Source organism: Littorina saxatilis, linkage group LG8 (assembly GCF_037325665.1).
Source record: "Littorina saxatilis isolate snail1 linkage group LG8, US_GU_Lsax_2.0, whole genome shotgun sequence".
NCBI classification, from domain to species: domain Eukaryota; kingdom Metazoa; phylum Mollusca; class Gastropoda; order Littorinimorpha; family Littorinidae; genus Littorina; species Littorina saxatilis.
In genome coordinates, this window is record NC_090252.1 from 15,581,181 (window position 1) to 15,604,194 (window position 23,014).

At 40.0% G+C, this 23,014-nt stretch overlaps 1 protein-coding gene across 1 annotated transcript in view; it reads left to right on the top strand.

Annotated features, from left to right (window-relative positions):
* Nucleotides 1-23,014, top strand: part of LOC138974524 (hemicentin-2-like) — a 126,537-nt gene that overhangs the window by 85,764 nt on the left and 17,759 nt on the right. Inside the window, exons 7-8 of the mRNA XM_070347240.1 lie at nt 5,688-5,978; nt 18,868-19,155. Coding sequence (XP_070203341.1) covers nt 5,688-5,978; nt 18,868-19,155 — 579 coding nt within the window. The remainder of the gene's footprint in view (nt 1-5,687; nt 5,979-18,867; nt 19,156-23,014) is intronic.

Here is a 23,014-nt window from a genome sequence, read left to right on the forward strand (position 1 = left end):
CAAAATTTTGAACTGTGTTGCTTTTACTACCCCCACCCCCTTACCATTTTTCAGAAAAGAGTGCATATTATCTTCCAAATAGAAAAGCAAGGTAGTCAGATGATCAAAAACTTCAGAACAGAAATAGGGAAGCAAAAAATAACATCCAACAGAGTGATTTAACTGGTGAATTCAGAAAAAACCCACTTTTTTACTCATTTTATATGCTGAATTTAAAGCTTGGAAGACAGAAAAAAAATTAAAAGTGCTTCAGTAGTTACAGTGTTCAGAAATAGTGTTAGATACCAAGTTGAGTTATTCCTCTTCATCACTGTTAAAAGAAATACACCTCTTGTCGTGCAAAATCTTGAACTGTGATACTTTTACTTCCCCCACCCCCTACCCATTTTTCAGAAAAGAGTGCATATTATCTTCCAAATAGAAAAGCAAGGTAGTCAGATGATCAAAAACTTCAGAACAGAAAGAGGGAAGCAAAAAACAACATCCAACAGAGTGATTTAACTGGTGAATTCAGAAAACACACACTGTTTTACTCATTTTATAAGCTGAATTTAAAGCTTGGAAGACAGAACAAATAAATTAAAAGTGCTAAAGTGGTTACAGTGTTCAGAAATAGTGTTAGATACCAAGTTGAGTTTTTGCTCTTTATAAAAGAAACACACCTCTTGTCGCACAAAATTTTATACTGTGATGCTTTTACTACCCCCACCCCCTACCCATTTTTCAGAAAAGAGTGCATATTATCTTCAAAATAGAAAAGCAAGGTACATGTAATCAGATGATCAAAAACTTAAGAAGATAAATAGGGAAGCAAAATAGAATATCCAAAATAGTGATTTAACTGTAGATTTCAGAAGAAAAAAAAACACCTTTTTTTTATCATTTTTGAAGCTGAATTAGAAGTTTGGAAGACAGAAAAAAAAAGAAAAAAAGTGCTAAAGTGGTTACAGTGTTCAGAAATAGTGTTAGATACCAAGTTGAGTTTTTGCTCTTTATAAAAGAAACACTCCTCTTGTCGCGCAAAATCTTGAACTGTGATCCTTTTACTACCCCCGCCCACCCATTTGAACAGAAAAGAGTGCATAATTTGTATTCTCTTCCAATTAGAAAAATAAGTAAAAGCAACTGGACATTTTTAAAATACATCTTTTCTGTCAGTCCAAGGATTGCTTAGTCCATTAAAAACAAACAGACTAGGATTTAACGCACCCATTTTAAGAAAAAGTTAACATGATAATTGATATAATTATCAGACTTTTTTTTATGCAATTACTACTGAAGATTCCAGACCAGGTAAAACAATCATTTTATATTCTTTGTCACATTTTTTTATTTTTATAAATCTATCTATAGCGAGTCTTGTCTCTTTGTGTCATTTAGTTATTTTCAAGAATTCTATCCTGGCAACAACAACAACAAAAACACCTACCTACCTACCCTATTTTTTTAGCCATGTTAATAGAAACAGACAATTTATTTGTTTGGGCCTAAAGATCTTGAAACATTTGTTTTAATAGAGAAATAACAAGTACAGCCATTAGCTGTGTCACTCGAATTTCTTTGTCAGGCTGAAACTTAGCTGTTGCGTTGGTGTCTGCTGTGTGTATCTGGGTCCAAAGCAACTTTCACATTCTCATCTACACACTCACGTTACACAAGTATATATACAATTCCACCCACAGAGGCGTTCGGGGATGGGGGTCTCGCACTGGGCGAATCACACCACAAAATACAAAGTATAACGTACACAGATTTTACTATTGAACCAAAAAGCAAATTAAATCATGAATAAATCAATCAAGCAAAACTTCCACACAATGACACACTCACTCTCGGTTCACACTGCGCTCTGGACGTGCACACTTGGCAGCACGTATACCGTTCCGGCACCGTTTGTCTTCCTGCAAGTCCAGCATAGGCACACGATTGTCCAAGAATCACAATGATCCTCGTGAATATGTCACAGCAGGCATAGTAGAAAAGTCCAAAAGGGTGCGTTGATGGTGGTAATCCGGTGTACACACACACACACACACACACACACACACACACACACACACACACACACACACACACACACACACTCCGGTTTGGTAAGTTACCTGATAAATAATGTAGCCTGTGGATTTAAGAGGGAGACTGGTCAGACAGGAAGAGCATTTCACATTTCCGATGTTCAGCGATAAACTTGTTTTCTTCGAGAGTTCGATCTTCGTGCGATTCTGGCGCGTTGTCACCAAGAACGTAAAAAAAAACCCAGGATATCATCATGATGCCTCTCTACAAAAACCAGGCAGTCTAGGAACTCTTCATCTAAAGTCAGTCAGTATTAGCCCCTCAACACAATCCTCATCTTGTCCCATAGTGATTTCTGCCGCCAAAGAACGTGTGGTTCTTAACTCACAAGACGGATTTGTCGTCTTCCATTGCGAAATTCAGATCTACCCCAACTACGTGCATTGATCTGAGCAATAAAATGTAGTCTATGCGATAATCTGCAAACATCTCTTCAACACAATCTACATCTTGTCCCATCGTGATTTCTGTCGGCAAAGAACATGTGGTTCTCAACTCACAAGACCGATTTGTCATCTTTCAGAAATTCAGATCTGCCCCAAGTACGTGCAATAAAATGTAGAAGCGATAATCTGAAAAAAAATCTTTTCGCGTGAACGCTGCCACGTTGTCATCAGTCCGATGTCTTTTATCCAGAGCAGGGATGAACACACTTTTTCATCAGTAGTTTGTTATGTTTATCCGCAGACTGCTTTCCATTACTTGTCGTCTGTTTTAGCTTGACTCGTGGGGTTCTTCAGCAAGGCAAAAAGTGCTTGTTTACTGACACGTTCTCACGCACGACATGTCGTAAATGCAAGTTCTAACGATTGTTTTTTATTGCACTGATAGAGAATGTCGATATTTGTAAACGTCTGCCATTTCCTAATGTTTATTTCATTATTTTGCATACGGATATGGCTAGTAAGTGGATAATCTGTTACGACACGAAACGCGTTCTAAATCCGGGAAGGGAGGCTACTCCAACGTAGAAGGGAGGCTACTCCAACGTACTTTCCAAAGTGTGCTCCAGCCTTAACATCCATTTCTTTTTCGAGACAGGACACTTTGTTTTTTAGGACTGACAGTTCTTCTGCGTGTTTCTCGAACTTCTCAGAACAATCTCTCACCAGAGTGTTTTTTAATTGCACCTTAGCGTCTTCGATCTGACTTGTTTGAGCTTTATAATAATAAATAATAACTGGACATTTTTAAGTGCCTAACCTATGGCTCTAGGCCCTTTACAAAGGAACATATAATATATATACAGAATAGAACAATTAAAAGTACAACCTACATAAAACAAATTAATCATACAGACACAAATCACCACATGTACTGTTCACACAATAATCATATAAATATATGCAATACACAGCTAACACTCTCAACAATCATAACGACTTTATGGGAGAGGAGTATGTGCAGAAATGGAATGAATAATTAAGACATTATGCCAGGTTGGTGTAATATTCTGTTAACAAGAAAGTTTTCAACTGTTGTTTAAAAGAGCTGAGAGAGGTACAGTGTACGACAGAGAAGGGAAGAGAGTTCCAGAGTGGTGGTGCAGCACAACAGAAGGTTCTTGCTCCGTGCTGCTTCCTGTTGAAGCGCTCAACTTTTAGTAGCCTGGTGTCAGCGGATGATTTGAGTGTGCGTGATGGGGTGTATATGTGCAGTAGTTCAGAAAGGTACTGAGGGGCACATCCTGAGGAGACCTTGACACACAGACAAGCGACTTTGTACTTGATACGCTGTTCCACCGGCAGCCAATGGAGTGTGTATAGCAGGGGAGTGACATGCTGTGTTTTCTTTGACCTGAAGATGATGCGGGCTGCAGCATTTTAAACAGTTTGGAGAGGTTGGATAACTAACGAAGGACATCAAACCAACAGGGCATTACCCTAGTCTAAACGAAACAATATGCAGGAAGTGACAAGGGTTTGCGTGGCTTCTTCAGTGAGAAAGTGACGGATGGAGCTGATGCGCCTAATTTCAAGGTAGGCTGCCTGACATATTTTTGTGACATGATGTCTCATAGAAAGGTTAGAGTCAAGGATAAACCCAAGGTCTCTGGCCTTCCCTGAGAATGTGACAGATGCTGAGCCTAACTGAATGGCAGATGGAAGATTGTGACAAGAAGAAGAGGTTGAAGAGGCACACATAACTGCTTCAGTTTTTTCTTTGTTAAGTTTAAGTTTGTGTTCATTCATCTAGTCTTTTACATCAGAAACGCAGTCTTGTAGGGAATAAACAAGGTCATTGACCTTTTCAGGAGGAGATGCTTGATGTTCTGTGGAGGATGCAGTGGATAGCGGAAATTTCATCCTCTACCTGAGATAGACGGCGCCACACTGCAGGTAGAGCATTGTTGGCAGGCCTGCCCCTTGAGCTGCGTGCACCGTGTCGCGTTCGGCTTCGGGGCGTGAATACAAGACCTCTTAGACAGAGTGCTGCGCGGCGTTGCGTGGCCTGTGGTGGTTGCAGCGGTGTCTTGATGCGAGGAGATGGGGTGGGGGGGAGGGTGTCTGAGACAAAGAGAGGAGGAGCGGTGTCTGTGGGTTTGGGGGAGGCAACGGGAGTTATGGGGCACTTGTCTTCCATGGCTGAGCGGAATGAGAGGGGCAAGTTACACAATGACTCTGTAAGCTCTACATGATCGTTGTTGTCATTGTATTTTGTTAACAGCTTCCCCACAATGTCGCACTCAGCACTCCACATCGCGCATCCACGGCCCCGACACAGCCGCGTGCCGGCAGGTGTCACTGTGAAGTACAGCATGATTGTTAGGAATTTCTTGTTCTGTACTTTGAACCGCAACACGGTTTTTGCCAGTTCTGGTGGAGTGACGTTGGGTGTTTCAAAAGATGGCACACTGACTGATTCAATAACTGTATTGTCTTTGTCGAAATCTTGGATTTAAATGAAAAACTATCTCCTTGAAAGGAAGAATAGTGCAGAAGGAGAGCGCTTCGCCACATTACGATTTCATGCTCTCCGCAGAGAAATCTTTTTCTAAATGGGGTCCAAGGTTGGGGCTAGGAGCTTGGCTGATAGCTCCGTACATACGGAGGAGGCCATGATTACACACACGCAGCACACTATAGTACTACACACACTTCACATCACATTTTCCCACTCGCAGAGGCAGGCACAGAACTTCACACATTTTGCATCACGACGGCTGGGCAGAGGATGTATCCCGCAGAAGGGATTACACCATCGTTGTAATGTTACCACATATTGTCAGTCCAGCGGGCGTCGGTCCATAACATCTTCACTGACTTGGAACAAAGGAAACATATTTGCACCACTGTTTTACACCAAAGAAGGCAACCATTTGCTAAAAACTTTTCACAGACAGGTCCAACCCATCTTTAGGTGCCCGAACAACAAAATTCACAATATTGGAGAACGTATACACGTCGCTAGAATCCTTCGAATGCGGAGCCGTGTAGAAACGTCTTGCCCGGTCAGAGAGCACGGCTCTCACGAGAGAGAGAGAGAGAGAGAGAGAGAGAGAGAGAGAGAGAGAGAGAGAGAGAGAGAGAGAGAGAGAGAGAGAGAGAGAGAGAGAGAGAGAGAGAGAGAGAAAGAGAGAGATTTAACGCACATATACGTATTCGTTGCAGACCCTCCCGATGAACCCACCATTGGCCACAAGGACCAGCGCTACCCGTTCCTGGCGGGAGAGTCTCCCCGCCTCTACTGCTCTCTGCCCGCTGGTCCTGGTTCCGGTAATCCTCCGGCGTCCTTGACCTTTGCCGGTCACAGAGGAGGGCCGGGTCAAGGTGAAGTCGATGTGAACTTGGGGCCTTTAGACGAGACAGACAACGGCCGGAAGATGACGTGTGAAGCGAACAACGCATTTACTGACCACATCAACAGGCCGCGCACACAGGATCACGTCCTGCAGGTGTACTGTACGTTAACACACACACACACACACACACACACACACACACACACACACACATACACACACACACACACACACACACACACACACACACACACACATTCTCCTGTACCTGACGTTGTGAGGTTTTGTCTCTACACTAGGCCGAACAATACATTTTGCACCCAAGTAAAAGCATGAATTCACACACACACACACACACACACACACACACACACACACACACACACACACACACACACACACACACACACACACACACACACACACACACATACACACACACACACACACACACACACACACACACACACACTATCTGAGCCTGTCTGCTGAAGACAATATAAGATTCTGCTGCTTGTCGACTTCAAGTTGTGGTACCCGTAAACTACCTTGTATACGCTCACCCCCTTTATGCTCCAATTTTGTTCAAATGTTGGGGGTGGGCGTTTACTAGGTTCTATACCCTTAACAGGAGCGGTTTCTTTGCTAAAATAAGGATATTATGGTCACTAGGCATGGAAGTGTTCAAAGGATGCGTTATCGCACACAACGTTCCTCTCTCTCTCTTTCTCTCTCACATACACACACACACACACACACACACACACACACACACACACACACACACACACACACACACACACATACACTCCCAATATATTCCCCACCAAAAATTGATTCTTTGTCGCATTATCGAATTCTATGTTTATTACATGCAGATGATGTAGTTATTTTCTCAACCACAAAGAAGTAGTCACCTGGCTGGCTATAGTGGGAGGGTTACTTTTGGTGGTCACATTAGATATTATGTTTTTTGGAAAGTTCGCTTTATTTGCAGCCACAGTTCGGTAAACGACAAATGGCTAAACCCAACCACCTAAGAATGAGAAGCGTTTTTGTAACATGACCCATATTCTGCAAAAATGCAGCCATGACGCAGGGGGTAGGTTACAAAAAAACGTCATGTACCGCTTGACTGCATACGGATATAAGCAAATTATACCTTAAACGAAAGCTAAAGATTGTTGCCATCAGACAGCAAGTAAAATGCCTAATTCGTATACACAGTTTTATTTTTAACAACAACTGTATAACATGCGGACGACAAAACAGGAAATGCCATTTTCTCAATCGATATGTATAGCTAACTGAACGCCTGGTTGAAACCGCAATCAAAAACATCTTGAAAATTGTTTATTCTCACAGCTAGAATTATTTTACATCAACGATTGTTAATTTACCGAGGAAAACAACAGTCATATAAGATAAATAATGGATGATTCTGAATCAACTCCGAAAACCGAACCGGGTCGAAGCAAAAAAGAGTTTACACATACACAGGCTTGAAAAAGGATAATTTGGTTCAATATGTTAGATTTTTACCCATAACGTTAAAGATCAGCTCAATATAAAAGGAAAGTGATCATTGTAAAAGGATCTTGCTATCGCAAAATAATTCAACTTCCGGTTTTACCACATGGCGTCCATAATATTATCAATTTATTACATAGCGTGCATTTGTCAGAAATTATACTAAATGTTAGAAGCGATCTTAAAGTGAAAGTAACGTTTAATAAAAGTATGCGCATTTACTTATTGATTGATATATGACTAAAATAATGGACATGTAATTTAAACGTACAAAACGACATTTTGTACACTACCTCTCTAATAAAAACGCGACTATGACCGACCGATATGTATGTGTAAATTAGGTCATTGTTAGTGATGAAAACGGGTTTTCTTTAAAAGATAACACGCAAACTGTGAAGTTCAAGGCCATAAATGATTTTAGTACGACTTCTTCAAAACAGGTCTGTTTTTCACTCCACCAGTTTCAGTTTTAATAAAATATATGTATAGCTGTCATTTTCAAAAAACCTTATCTGCAATTCACTTAACCAAATACACCATGAACCCAGAAGATATTAGAGTGAGACACTTCACAGTGAAATATGTTATGATTCCCCTTATTTCAAAATATATGCATTTTAATTGGCAGACACGATTCACGTCGTAGGTACGTGTCGTCTGGTGAGGCAACTGTTAGCATTTTTTGTCGTAAGAATTGACATTTTTAAACATAAATCATGGAAAAAAACCGAATTCTACAAAAAGTGCAGGTTTTCTTGGTATAGTCAGTTAAAGCATCTTAAAATTCAAGAAATTGTGCAATTACGTGTATGTATTTGAAATGGCAGACAATATTGAATGAAAGTGATTTTTGACTGATTGAAACCCTACCCCCACTAACAAAATGGGCCCTGAGATTAGGGGTGTTAGTTAAAGATGACTGAATAATGGCTATGCTTTCCCCCCAAAGTATTCAAAACCTAAACATATACATAGGCAAGATGTTCTACATTAACACAATTAACTTTTTAAACATATACATATGCTTAGTACACGATACTTCCGGTTTTTCTACCGGATGACTTATACATTTAGGAGGTAAACACCTTATCGTAGAAAAAGCTTTATTTTCAAAAAGTGCAAGTAATTATTAAAAATCATACATAATATTTATATATAGGAGTTAATTTTCCTTCGAAAGTCATTTGTTTCAAGTGGCAGACAATGTCAGTTGGAGAGTTACATGTACGTAAAGCGTATAACTGTTGTCTGTGACAAGTGCATTGTGGACACATTGGCACCATTTGATCCTAAATGCTAAACGATGTCGTGATCATACCACAGTTTTAGGATAATTTTACATCGCATCGATTACTAAATTGATGGTAGAATTTCACTGATAAATTCTATTTCCGGTAGCGTCAGTGCCGTTATCTTTTTTTTTTTGACTCACATGCGAAGCAAAAGTGAGTCTATGTACTCACCCGAGTCGTCCGTCCGGACGTCCGGACGTCCGGACGTCCGGAAAACTTTAACGTTGAATATTTCTTGGACACTATTCAGTCTATCAGTACCAAATTTGGCAAGATGGTGTATGATGACAAGGCCCCAAAAAACATACATAGCATCTTGACCTTGCTTCAAGGTCAAGGTCGCAGGGGCCATAAATGTTGCCTAAAAAACAGCTATTTTTCACATTTTTCACATTTTCTCTAAAGTTTTTGAGATTCAATACCTCACCTATATATGATATATAGGGCAAAGTAAGCCCCATCTTTTGATACCAGTTTGGTTTACCTTGCTTCAAGGTCAAGGTTCCCGCAGTGGGGCACTGCGGTTATGAAATTAAAGGCCCCTCCTGTTTTTGGAACCGCAGGAGCTTTCTAGTTTGCTGTTAGGTAGATTTTTGGTTCCTCTTTCCTGTCATGCTCTCTTTTTCTTCATGAATTCTTTTCTTTTTTCTGCCTTCTTGCTCATTCACCTGTATTTTTTCCAAAAATCTCTTCTCTTGCCGCTTGTCTCGCGATTCATGTATAGTTTAATCTGTTAGTGTTCTGATGTAAGTCCAGCAGTAGATAGGTTAAGCCTATTTTAACATACTGGAAACTGGTAATCTTCCAGTAGGTATTAATTTAGTTTTACTAAAGCCTGCTGGGACACAAGTAATGGGTTAGTGCATTTGTAAACAGGAATCGCTTGACAAGTGGCCCCCTTCATCCCCCCCTTCCTCGTCCTGATATGGCTCTGCGTAGTCGGCTGGACGTTAAGCAACAAATAAACAAACAAACAAACAAAGGTCAAGGTCACAGGAGCTCTTCAAAGTTGGATTGTATACATATTTTGAAGTGACCTTGACCCTGAACTATGGAAGATAACTGTATCAAACTTAACAAATATGTGGCGCACATGTTATGCTTTCATCATAAGACACATTTGGTCACATATGATCAAGGTCAAGGTCACTTTGACCCTTATGAAATGTGACCAAAATAAGGTAGTGAACCACTAAAAGTGACCATATCTCATGGTAGAAAGAGCCAATAAGCACCATTGTACTTCCTATGTCTTGAATTACCAGCTTTGTGTTGCATGACCTTGGATCACCTTGACCTTGGGTCAAGGTCACATGTATTTTGGTAGGAAAAATGTGTAAAGCATGTGAGTCGTATGGGCTTTGCCCTTCTTGTTGTAATAAGGTAGGCCCCTAATAACGAATGAACCACATGTCACACTCTTATGCTAGTCTTTAAATGACAATTCCAATTCTAGTAAGTTAAAAGGCATGTATTGCGCGTTACATACATTTATACCCCCCCCCCCCCCCAGGATTACAATGCAAGTAAACACATATAAAGAGATAGTAACGTTTTACATGGTTACACGTTCAGTAGTGAACGTAACGTGTGGTTTAGCAAAATTACTTGCACATACAATAGTGAAGTCTGTCTGTGTGTCTTTGTTTGTGTGTTTGTCTATGTCTGTCTGTGTGTTCGTATGTTTGTCTCTCCCTCTGTCTGTCTGTCAGTCTGTCTATCTGTCTCTTTCTCTTTGTGTCTCTGTCTCTCTGTCTGTGTGTGTGTGTGTGTCTCTCTCTCTCTCTCTCTCTCTGTCTCTCTCTCTCTCTCTCTCTCTCTCTCTCTCTCTCTCTCTCTCTCTCTCTGCGAGGTAGGTGCACTTAAAGAGAAAGCAACACAGTAAGAAATGCATTTCTCTACCAAGAATGAAGTTTGTCTGTCTGTGTGTTTGTGTGCGTGTTTTTTTGGTTGCGTAAGTGTTTCTCTATAAGCATCTCTACGTCTTTGTTCGCGTACATAAGTGCGTGCGTGCATGTGTGGGTGTTTCTGTGTCGGTTTGTCTCACTGTGTGTATGTCTGTCATTTTGTCGGTATGTTTGTGTATGTGTCCTTGTGTGTGTGTGTGTGTGTGTGTGTGTGTGTGTGTGTGTGTGTGTGTGTGTGCGTGCGTGCGTGCGCGCGCGCGCGTGTGTGTGTATGCGTGCGTGCGTGTGTGTGCATGTGTGTGTGTGTGTAAGTGTGTGTGTGTGTGTGTGTGTGTGTGTGTGTGTGAGATTGCAATTATTCCTCCTTTTTACATTTAGTCAAGGTTTAACTAAATGTTTTAACGTAGAGGAGGGAATCGAGACGAGTGTCGTGGTGTATGTGCGTGTTTTTGTGTCTGTGTGTGTGTGTGTAGAGCGATTCAGACTAAACTACTGGACCGATCTTTATGAAATTTGACATGAGAGTTTCTGGAAATGATATCCCCAGACGTTTTGTTTTCTTTTTTTTGATAAATGTATTTGATCACGTCATATCCGGCTTTTCGTGAAAGTTGAGGCGGCACTGTTACACTCTCATTTTTCAATTAAATTGGTTGAAATTTTGGTAAAGTAATCTTCAACAATGCCCAGACTTCGGTATTGCATTTCAGCTTGGTGGCTTAAAAATTAATCAATGACTTTGGTCATTAAAAATCTGAAAATTGTAAAAATATATATTTTGTATAAAACCATCCAAATTTACGTTCATCGTATTTTCCATCATTTGCTGATTCCAAAAACATATAAATATGTTATATTTGGATTAAGAACAAGCTCTAAAAATTAAAAATATAAAAATTATTATCAAAATTAAATTGTCGTAATCAATTTAAAAACACTTTCATCTTATCCCTTGTTGGTTCCTGATTCCAAAAACATATAGATATGATATGTTTGGATTAAAAACACGCTCAGAAAGTTAAAACGAAGAGAGGGACAGAAAAGCGTGCTATCCTTCTCAGCGCAACTACTACCCCGCTCTTCTTGTCAAGTTCACAAAAATAAACAGATTATGACGTCATTTTAAGTGGCACAAACGTGTACATGAATGCCTTCCCTTTCGAATGATTTACAGTTATAGAATTTCTGTCAAGCGGTTTAAGTTTTATGTCCGTTTTATGAACCCAACCCTCAAAACAAGAATAGTAACGCCAAAGAAGAAAAACATACACACAAACCAACGTTTTTCTCACCGTTGGTTTGGAATATTGCCCCAAAACTTTAGATTTAGTGTTGTGGTGTTAAAATCTATCAGAAAAAATGTGTTTGCTAACGTGACGCCAAAAAGTAACCAAAACGGTCCTTAGCCGACTGACTAACAGGGAACACTCAATCATCTACATGAATATTGTAAACAATGGGGAATAGCAATCAATAGATAAAAAATAAAGTAGTTATATTCACCAAAGGGTATTCAGCTGGTATTTCCTTGTTTTTTTACTACCTATTTTATTACATTTAGTCAAGTTTTGACTAAATGTTTTAACGTAGAGGGGGGAATCGAGACGAGGGTCGTGGTGTATGTGCGTGTGTGTGTGTGTGTGTGTGTGTGTGTGTGTGTGTGTCTGTCTGTGTGTGTGTGTGTGTGTGTGTGTAGAGCGATTCAGACTAAACTACTGGACCGATCTTTATGAAATTTGACATGAGAGTTTCTGGGTATGATATCCTCAGACATTTTTTTCATTTTTTTTTTTATAAATGTCTTTGATGACGTCATATCCGGCTTTTCGTGAAAGTTGAGGCGGCACTGTCACGCTCTCATTTTTCAACCAAACTGGTTGAAATTTTGGTCGGATAATGTTCGACAAAGCCCGGACTTCGGTATTGCATTTCAGCGTGGTGGCTTAAAAATTAATTAATGACTTTGGTCATTAAAAATCTGAAAATTGTAAAAAAAAAATTTTGTTTATAAAACGATCCAAATGTACGTTTATCTTATTCTCCATCATTTGCTGATTCCAAAAACATATAAATATGTTATATTCGGATTAAAAACAAGCTCTGAAAATTAAATATATAAACATTATTATCAAAATTAAATTGTCGAAATCAATTTAAAAACACTTTCATCTTATTCCTTGTCGGTTCCTGATTCCAAAAACATATAGATATGATATGTTTGGATTAAAAACACGCTCAGAAAGTTAAAACAAAGAGAGGTACAGAAAAACGTGCTATCCTTCTTAGCGCAACTACTACCCCGCTCTTCTTGTCAATTTCACTGCCTTTGCCATGAGCGGTGGACTGACGATGCTACGAGTATACGGTCTTGCTGAAAAATAGCATTGCGTTCAGTTTCATTCTGTGAGTTCGACAGCTACTTGACTAAATATTGTATTTTCGCCTTACGCGACTTGTTTACTACCTATTTTATTCATGTTTTTATTACTTAGTTAGTGCAAGAATCTTTTGTAATGTATGTTTGATGGTGTATGCTTTTAATTAAGCGTTGTTGACTATGAATGTAGATGTAAATGCTTGTATAACTGTGTTTTAATTTTAAATGTGTCAAGAGCAAAGAGCATAATTGTAAAGTTATGATGTTGCGCTATATAAATGCTCAATTATTATTAAAACTATTATTAAAACGGACCCAAAGTTGAAACTTTTTTTTCGTTGTGGAGAAAATATTATTGAAACTGCCGATGAATATAAATATTTAGAAGTAATTTTATATAAAAATGGCAGTTTAATTAGAGCACAGGAACATTTAAGTAAACAGGCTACAAAGGCACTTCATGCCTTTCGTAGGACATTTCAAAGAACTGAAATTGATATTAAAAATGTATGACAGTTTAATAACACCTATTTCAACATATGGTGGAGAAATATGGTTCCCACACAGATTAGAAACAATGAAAGAATTAAACCTTTCTGACTTATTTAAAGAATGTCTATCCAATAAATTTCATCAGGACAAAATTTATTCAACATTCTTCAAACAGACTTTGGGAGTACATAAGAAAGCTATGTTGCTTCCAGCTTTAGGAGAATTAGGAAGATTCCTAATAACCTTGAACATAATATGTGTCACGTTACAATAGATCACAGAAGGTGATTATGAACGGTTAGTTACTGCTAACTAACTAACCACACCACGATCCACTCTCGCAGTCATACAAATAGATAGAATCAACAAAAGTATAAGTTTCAGGGCGCCTGTTTATATATTATCACGCCACCTCCCTCGATACTTCACTCCAAAAGATGTTTTTACGTTCAAAACGTAAACAAGGGGTCACTGACAAAAAATGCCAGTTAAAGTTTAGAAAATGATAATAACACGCTGATCCCGTGTATAGATAGGAAAGTTACTGTTCTGCCAAAAGCGCTGGTTAATGCAGGTGTCACACACCCCACGTTGTCACCACTCAAATGAAATCACAAATATAAAAGATGACAAGGTGGTATACAGGGTGCAATGACCATGGTGCACTTAGCTTTTTGCCACTGAGTGGGCGACCCGTGAATAGTCTATCTCCACAACTGCTCCGTTGAATGAAGTGCCGGCTGGCGTGGAAACGAAGCAGGGAATAGTGGAGACATCAGGCGCCTCACTCAGTCGCTGAAGGTCCTCCCCGTAGTCTACCAGAAATAGTAGAAATGTAGCTGGTAGGACAGCGACAGCAAATCACCAAAACACCAGGTTACCAGGTGACAGCAGATGTTCCGGTTACAGCATACCCGCAAATGAAGATACAGCAACCGATGAGTAGGTAAAAAGGCTGCAACAAAAAGCATCGGTGCACTAAACATGCCACGCTACCCTTCACACTCCACCTTTCAACATGTCACCCTTCTATATTTCATAGAGCACGTGGGCCTGCACAAACAAACTTTTAAAACAACAAATCAGCCATTTTCCTTCCTTCTCTCCATATCTGCAAAAAACATATACAGATTATTATTTTAGCGTCACAAAGAGCAAATTATGCGCTAACCTGGAAAGAACAACAGAGAGTATTTCATTCCACAAACACAGACTCGTCAACAGCGTTAAATAATGATTTATTACCTCAACAGCCTAATGCAAGTAGCTCTCCTTTAAGCGAATCCGCTCCCTTTTGAATGGCTCCCGTCCGTCGACGACAATACCGCCATCTCCTTCTTGCTGAAGTTTACTTTATGCGTAGGAAAAATCCCCCGCTCAGCCAAGAATCAAAAACCTGACAACTTTGTTGCCAGCACAGGTTACACAGCAAAAAGTGTGTTCTCCTTCGTAGTTCCTAAAGCCCTACTGTACTTGCAGAACGGCACTTTGACTTAAAATAATATGTCACCAAATGTAGAAGACCATCTAACTTTAGGATGGAGAAAAACGATCCTTCTCTGTCGCTGCTTTGTGTTCAAGTGTCCTTTCATGTCTTCCCCAAACAACCTTGAAAACATCACGTGACTCCACGTGTCCCGTATCCAGTTCAGTCACAGTCGATTTCGCCAAGCAAGCAAAATCACGCACGTGGAACCCCTGTATCAAAATATCACCCCTCGCATGCCAGCCAGGGAAGAAAACGTATTTCCCGTGCTAAGCTCGGTCAGCAGAAAATAGCCCGTACAAGCGCAGGCGCTTTTCGTCGCAATTTGAGAAAGGCACCCCACAGAGTGTCCCTTTCTCGAACCATGTCACTAAATCGTGACAATATGTCATGTAATTAGTTATTGGTTACATATTTTAGACCTTTTGAAGACATCTCATTTGAGAGTAATATGTAGAGGTTACATGCCTAGTCTCAGTGATTATTAAAAATAATGGTCGAAGTTAGCGGATCATGAAAAATGCGAGCTTAGTCTCGATTCCCCCCTCTATGTTAAAACATTTAGTCAAAACTTGACTAAATGTAAAAAGACAAGTATAAAGAGTTAAGAAAAGAAGAAAAAGTTGAAAACATGTTACAAAAGACTTGCCAATTATGGGACTTAAACTCGAGACCACCGGATCTGCAGGCAAACGTACTACCACCCCGGCACGGAGGATCACGACCAAAACGTGTGAAAACCAATACTTGAACTGCAATCATATCTTCCACGTGCCCGGGTTCACGAATGAGCCTTTGTCGACTAGTCGGTTTTTCCTGTTCGTATTTGTGATTTGTACGTTTTTTTGTTCTAATCATTAAATGTAGTCGCTGTGTTACCTATAGGGCATTACATTTTCACCAAAGCAGAGGTTACTTAACAAAAATATAATGCGAAATTGTGGGGAAATTGTCCCGCTGGAAGTACCCAATATTTATGCAACTCTTTTGATTATTTCGATTCATTACATCATCCAACAGGTTTGGAATGAAGCAAATGAATAAAATACAAGAATTACGAGTTCAGAAGAAAACAAATTGCCGTCAAAGCTGATCAAACCCGGGATCACAAAAGTAAGGACTAGCGAATAATCCGGCGCTTTACCATCTGAGCTATTCTGTCGGCACTGTAGACCAGGGAGATTTTAACTTCAAATATTACAGTGTGTACTGTTCTCTTTATCTCACTGTTCGATGCAAGTTCACTTAATAACCGACCCTATATGCTCCCGGTCACTTCGTAAAAGTTTGGAAAGCAATATCAAGTATCGACAATTTAAAGCGTGACCGACATTATTGCTACGAAGGGAATTGACCAATCGTCGAAAGGCGCTGACGTCATTGCATGAAAGGATTTTCCTACCCAAAATCCTCTATTCTCGATGACATACTGAAAAGTTAGTTCAGGAGAACGACGATCTATGGACAGTTTATCATATAAAGGGACGCAATCATGTTCTTGACACAATGAGTGTGTACTCTTTTTGACAACTTCAACGGGGGAAGCTGGGAGCTAGGGAACACACTGTCAGTGCCAATGACAATTTTTTGGGTGTAAGAACTTTGGCTTCGTCTGCGTAAGTGCATCTTCTTTCCCAAATGTTGACAAGTTTTTGTCGGCAACGTTTGCCTTTATGTCTGTCAGATTATTTACCCAAAGAGAATACAACAGGTCGCGTAAGGAGAAAATACAATATTTAGTCAAGTAGCTGTCGAACTCACAGAATGAAACTGAACGCAATGCCATTTTTCAGCAAGACCGTATACTCGTAGCATCGTCAGTCCACCGCTCATGGCAAAGGCAGTGAAATTGACAAGAAGAGCGGGGTAGTAGTTGCGCTAAGAAGGATAGCACGCTTTTCTGTACCTCTCTTTGTTTTAACTTTCTGAGCGTGTTTTTAATCCAAACATATCATATCTATATGTTTTTGGAATCAGGAACCGACAAGGAATAAGATGAAAGTGTTTTTAAATTGATTTCGACAATTTAATTTTGATAATAATGTTTATATATTTATTTTCAGAGCTTGTTGTTAATCCGAATATAACATATTTGTATGTTTTTGGAATTAGAAAATGATGGAGAATAAGATAAACGTAAATTTGGATCGTTTTATAATTATTATTTTTTTACAATTTTCAGATTTTTAATTACCAAAGTCATAAATAAATTTTTAAGCCACCAAGCTGAAATGCAATACCGAAGTCCGGGCTTCGTCGAACATTACTTGAGCAAAATTTCAACCAATTTGGTTGAAAAATGAGGGCGTGACAGTGCCGCCTCAACTTTCACGAAAAGCCGGATATGACGTCATCAAAGACATTTATCAAAAAAATGAAAAAAACGTTCGGGGATTTCATACCCAGGAACTCTCATGTCAAATTTCATAAAGATCGGTCCAGTAGTTTAGTCTGAATCGCTCTACACACACACACACACACACACACACACACACAGACACACAGACACGCACATACACCACGACCCTCGTTTCGATTCCCCCTCGATGTTAAAATATTTAGTCAAAACTTGACTAAATATAATAAAAAAAAGAAAGAAAAGTTGTTGGAACGTTTGTTATTGACAAAATGACGTTACATTCACAATTTTGTCAATAACAACTTTCCAACAACAGATTGGTGCCTCGCAATACGTGTCAAAAATCAACAACGGCTAGTCCGAACCAATACGGAATATCACCAGTGGGGACGTTATCTTTTTATACTAAATATTTTAACATCGAGGGGGAATCGAAACGAGGGTCGTGGTGTATGTGCGTGTGTGTGTGTGTGTCTGTGTGTGTGTGTGTGTGTAGAGCGATTCAGACGAAACTACTGGACCGATCTTTATGAAATTTGACATGAGAGTTCCTGGGTATGAAATCCCCGAACGTTTTTTTCATTTTTTTGATAAATGTCTTTGATGACGTCATATCCGGCTTTTCGTGAAAGTTGAGGCGGCACTGTCACGCCCTCATTTTTCAACCAAATTGGTTGAAATTTTGGTCAAGTAATCTTCGACGAAGCTCGGACTTTGGTATTGCATTTCAGCTTGGTAGCTTAAAAATTAATTAATGACTTTGGTCATTAAAAATCTGAAAATTGTAAAAACAAATAAAAATTTATAAAACGATCCAAATTTACGTTTATCTTATTCTCCATTATTTGCTGATTCCAAAAACATATAAATATGTTATATTCGGATTAAAAACAAGCTCTGAAAATTAAATATATAAAAATTATTGTCAAAATTAAATTGTCGAAATCAATTTAAAAACACGTTCATCTTATTCCTTGTCGGTTCCTGATTCCAAAAACATATAGATATGATATGTTTGGATTAAAAACACGCTCAGAAAGTTAAAACAAAGAGAGGTACAGAAAAGCGTGCTATCCTTCTTAGCGCAACTACTACCCCGCTCTTCTTGTCAATTTCACTGCCTTTGCCATGAGCGGTGGACTGACGATGCTACGAGTATACGGTCTTGCTGAAAAATGGCATTGCGTTCAGTTTCATTATGTGAGTTCGACAGCTACTTGACTAAATATTGTATTTTCGCCTTACGCGACTTGTTTTATCAGTTCATTGTGTCAAGAACATGATTGCAGGTGGAGAACAATATATTATGTGTTTGGGAACAAGACAACATTCAAGACAACATTCACTGCACGACGTATTCACATTGGATGTTTTTCTTCTCATAAATTATAGCAGAGTGTTGATGTTCGTTTGTGTTGGATTGTGTTCAGCAGTACTCATATTGTTGGTCCTCATGTAAAATAAAATGTGTGGATACCCCTGATGGAACGAAAATTGTCTGAACAGCCATCAAGCACCTGTGATATATATCAAAGGTAAATAACTACAGGGTGTGTGATGGTCAAACGCACCAACAAAATCAACGTTTATTATTTATTCACAGATTTGACGGGACCAACCCTCACAGTCCTACCTAACGACACCTGTGACATGACGTCGGCCAACACGTGCGTCGTGAGAGAAGGAGGTCGTGTCCATGTCAACTGCACTGCACGCAGCAATCCACCGATATGTTCCATTGCCTGGCAACAGAGTAGTAACAACGTCCTGGACCTGGTGGCCAATCGCACATTGCCTCTGTCGTATGCATGCAACGTTACCACGGAGACAGTTGGTACTGACGATCGTCTGCCTCTCAACGACACCACAGTGCTGCAAATTCTCCCCACCTGTAACTATATTTTTTTAAATATTTGTTTTAAAGGAATTGATTGGCTGACTGGGTGGTTTATTGTTTGATTTATTTGCTGATGGTGTTCTTTATTGTTTATGGCTGTGTAGTTGCACGTACCATGCCAAAACCGTTGCGGATGCATACACAAACAAAAACTGTTGTGCGTTTTACTTCATACAGTGGGTCAGTTTTAACTAAATGTTTTAACATAAGCCGGGTCTCGAGACGAGGATAGTGATGTGTGTATTTATATGTGCGTGTGTGATTGTGTGTGCATGTATGGGCTATCATACAACATGTACAAAGCCTGATTCGTATGAATAATTTTCAGTTTTTGGATCGATAAATGCAGTCAGTGTGTGTGTGTGTGTGAGTGTGTGTGTGTGTGATCAGAAAATGTAACCTTCGAGATCTTTCTGAATCTTTCCCGAAGGTCCGAAAATAAACACGCTGGTCGGCACTTTCATATCTGTACGATAGCCAAAGTACAGTTCCTCTAAAGCCACCCACCGCCTCCCGTAAACCATCTGTTTCTGATGACTGAGCATATGAGCAAACATACCTTCATTTGAACGCTTACCACTCGGGAACATCGTGGCTGTTTTCCGTTGAAAGTGAGACAATTTCAAAGAATGTATTTCGTGCAGTTAGAACGGACGTACAGCTATAAAAATCGGACGCCTCGTTTTGGTGCTAGACCTAACTTTTAAAATGTAAATAATAAATTGACTGCATGTGAGTCAAACATTCTTAAATCACAACATAATTATTTTATCATCAGGACAAAATCAATACAATTCGAAGTTTTGAAAGTTTCAAAAGGCAGCCCGGATGCAGGTCATGCGAAGTCTTGTGAGTTGAATGGTTAGTGTAAAGATACAGCTACTTTGATTTGATGGTGGGGAAGTAAGCCACCGAAAACTATGAAACTTTTTGTTAAATGCCAGTCATCGTTTGTTGCTGTGCCTGTGTAGAATGAGCACTGCGCTTAAAATCGCACCGCAGCAATAGGGCTAATACTTAAAGTGTTAGCTTTGAACGAAGGGAAAAGAATAATTCAAACGTAGTAACTGGTCAGCGGTGGAGGGTGGGTGGGGAGGGAGGGGGAGAGAGGTCAAGGAATAGGGAGAAGCAATTCGGTGAAGGTCGAATTGCACGTGTGCGAGGGAGTGGAGATGTTGGGGAGGGGTGTGTAATAGTGGGTTGTGTGGGCGACTGAGTGTAGTGGAGCAGGCATGGCAGGACACATTCATTCGCGTGGACACTTCATTAACGCTGTCTCTTGCTGCCATATTGTATTGCCTCTCTCTCGTTTACATCAAAACGTCTATTTACATGAATCAATGCTTACAATCAATATTCTACTAAAATGTACTATAATACACAGACACTACAATCCCTCCTTTTCTTCAGAATAATGATTACCAATCATTACTAATAATCTGCGCTAAAATTCTTCCAGCGATCAAAACTGTCACTTGAAAATAAAACTGATTGAACTGGATCCACATTGCAGCTTTTACTTTCTAACAATAAACTGTAACTTCAACTTGAACTATAAACTTGAATTAGTAACTTCACTGATTATCTCAACGTTTATTCTAGTCGTTTACTCTCTCACACTTTCAAACTTTACTTCACTCTCATTTTCCTCCTCCTTCTTCAAATTAAACTTTAGAGTCTTTGTTATTTCTCCTTCTGACTTTCACTCGTCTTTCACTCTCTTTGTGAAAACTGTATATGTAACTAAACTGAAAAGTTCTTGTGGACTTCATAAAACTTGTAACAAAGTCAGTGTTCATTTCTTGTCATCTGGAATAAAAGAAACATAAATTACACTACCACTTGTGATTCTGCATCAAAATAAAGTGTAACACACGTATGGTCACAGTATTGTGAAATAGTCTTGCGGACAGTTTTTCAACTTGCTGGACACGTTACAACGTGTTTTGGTCATTATCATTTACACACATAGTCTTTCAAGTGTTCAGGCGGTTTGTGTGACCTTGTTGATCTGCGGAGCTGGACTTCAGGACTCGGCAATGACGTAGCTTCATCTGCGGCGGGTACCGGCGTCTCAACAGACTGCGGCTCTTCTCTCTCCTGCATCTTCTCTTCTGGGACATCTTTCTCTTCTCTCATGTAGGGTCTTGTGTGCGTAATGTTTCTTCTGAAGATACGCGTCTTGCATGGTGACTGAATCACGACTTGATTACCGTGCTTCTCAACAACATTGTATGGTGTCGATTCGAACGTGGTGCTGAACTTGTTCTGGTGCTTCTGTTTCAACAGAACTTCATCTCCGACTGATACATTGCTTTCATTGGCATGTCTCTTTGCATCACTGTATGTCTTTCCTGCTTCTTTCTTCTCTGCGTCTCTGTCTTTGATACTTTCTGTCTCTGGTTTGCTGATTTCTCTCAGTTCTGGCAGTTTTGTTCTGATCTTCCTGTTGAACAGTAACTCTGCTGGGCTAACACCTGTAGTAGAGTGTGGTGTACTGCGGTATGCTAACAGGAACTTGGGTAACTCATCTCTCCAGTTCTGACCTTTTGAGTGTGCGATCTTCATGGCTTTGAGAAGTGTGCGATTCTGTCTTTCTACTTCTCCATTTGCTTGGGGCCACAAAGGTGTCACTGTTCTGTGTTCAATTCCATTCTCTGACAGGTAGTTTTCAAACTCTTCTGAAATGAATTGAGGTCCATTATCTGATGTGATACTGACTGGATACCCATATCTTGCGAAGATAGGATCTAATCCTTTGACCACTCTCTCTGTTGTGACTGATTTCATGATGGCAACTTCAAAGTAGCGACTAAAATAGTCTACAACGACGAGTATGTTCTCTCCTGTTGGTAGTGGTCCTAATAAGTCAATAGCTAGATCTTGCCATGGTGCGTCTGGAAACTTGGTTCTCACCATTGGTTCTGGCACTGACGGTTGACTGACTATCTGACAATCATGACAAGTCTTGCACTTCTTCTCTGCTTCTGAGTCGATTCCAGGCCACCAAACTTTCGTGCGTAGTCTCTGTTTCGTTTTCACGATTCCCTGGTGCCCTTCGTGTGCAATCTCAATCACTTGATGCCGTAGGCTCTTTGGAATGACTATTCTCGTGCCTCTGATGACTATGTTTCCTAAACAAGTCAGCTCGTTCTTCACTGCTCTATAGGAAGGACTCATCTTTTCCCACTTCTCTGTTTGGATCGCTTCTCTCGGTGTTTTGAGTTCTTTATCCTTCTCTGACTCTTTGTCAATCTCTGACATCGACATTGCTTTGGGAACGGCTTCTTTTGTGACGAGGTAGATGTAATCTTCTAGATCTGCGACTGTATCTGTTGGTCTTTTCTCTTTGTCTACTAATCTTGATAGCGGGTCTACGATGTTGTTCTTTCCCGGTCTGTACTTCACTGTGAAGTTGTAGCTCTGTAGTCTAAGTACCCATCGTTCAATTCTTGCTGATGGCTTGGATCTCTTGGAATATATGAATTCCAGGGGTCGATGGTCAGTGATCAGTTCAAACTTGACTCCGTACACGTACTGATGGAACTTCTCACATGCCCAGACTAGGCCCAGAGCTTCTTTCTCTGTCTGCGAGTATCTTCTTTTAACATCCGACAGGCTTCTGCTTGCATAGCTGATCACGCGGTCTTCTCCATTCTGACGTTGAATGAGAACTGCGCCCAGGGCTACTGGTCCTGCATCAGCTACAATGCGAGTTTCTGCTTGCGTGTCAAAGTACCCTAACGTGACTGCTTCAGCGAGATCTGCTTTCAGAGTACAGAACGCTTCTTCTTCGTCTTTTCCCCATCTGAAAGTAACTCCTTGTCTTGTCAGCTTTCTCAAAGTTTCTGCT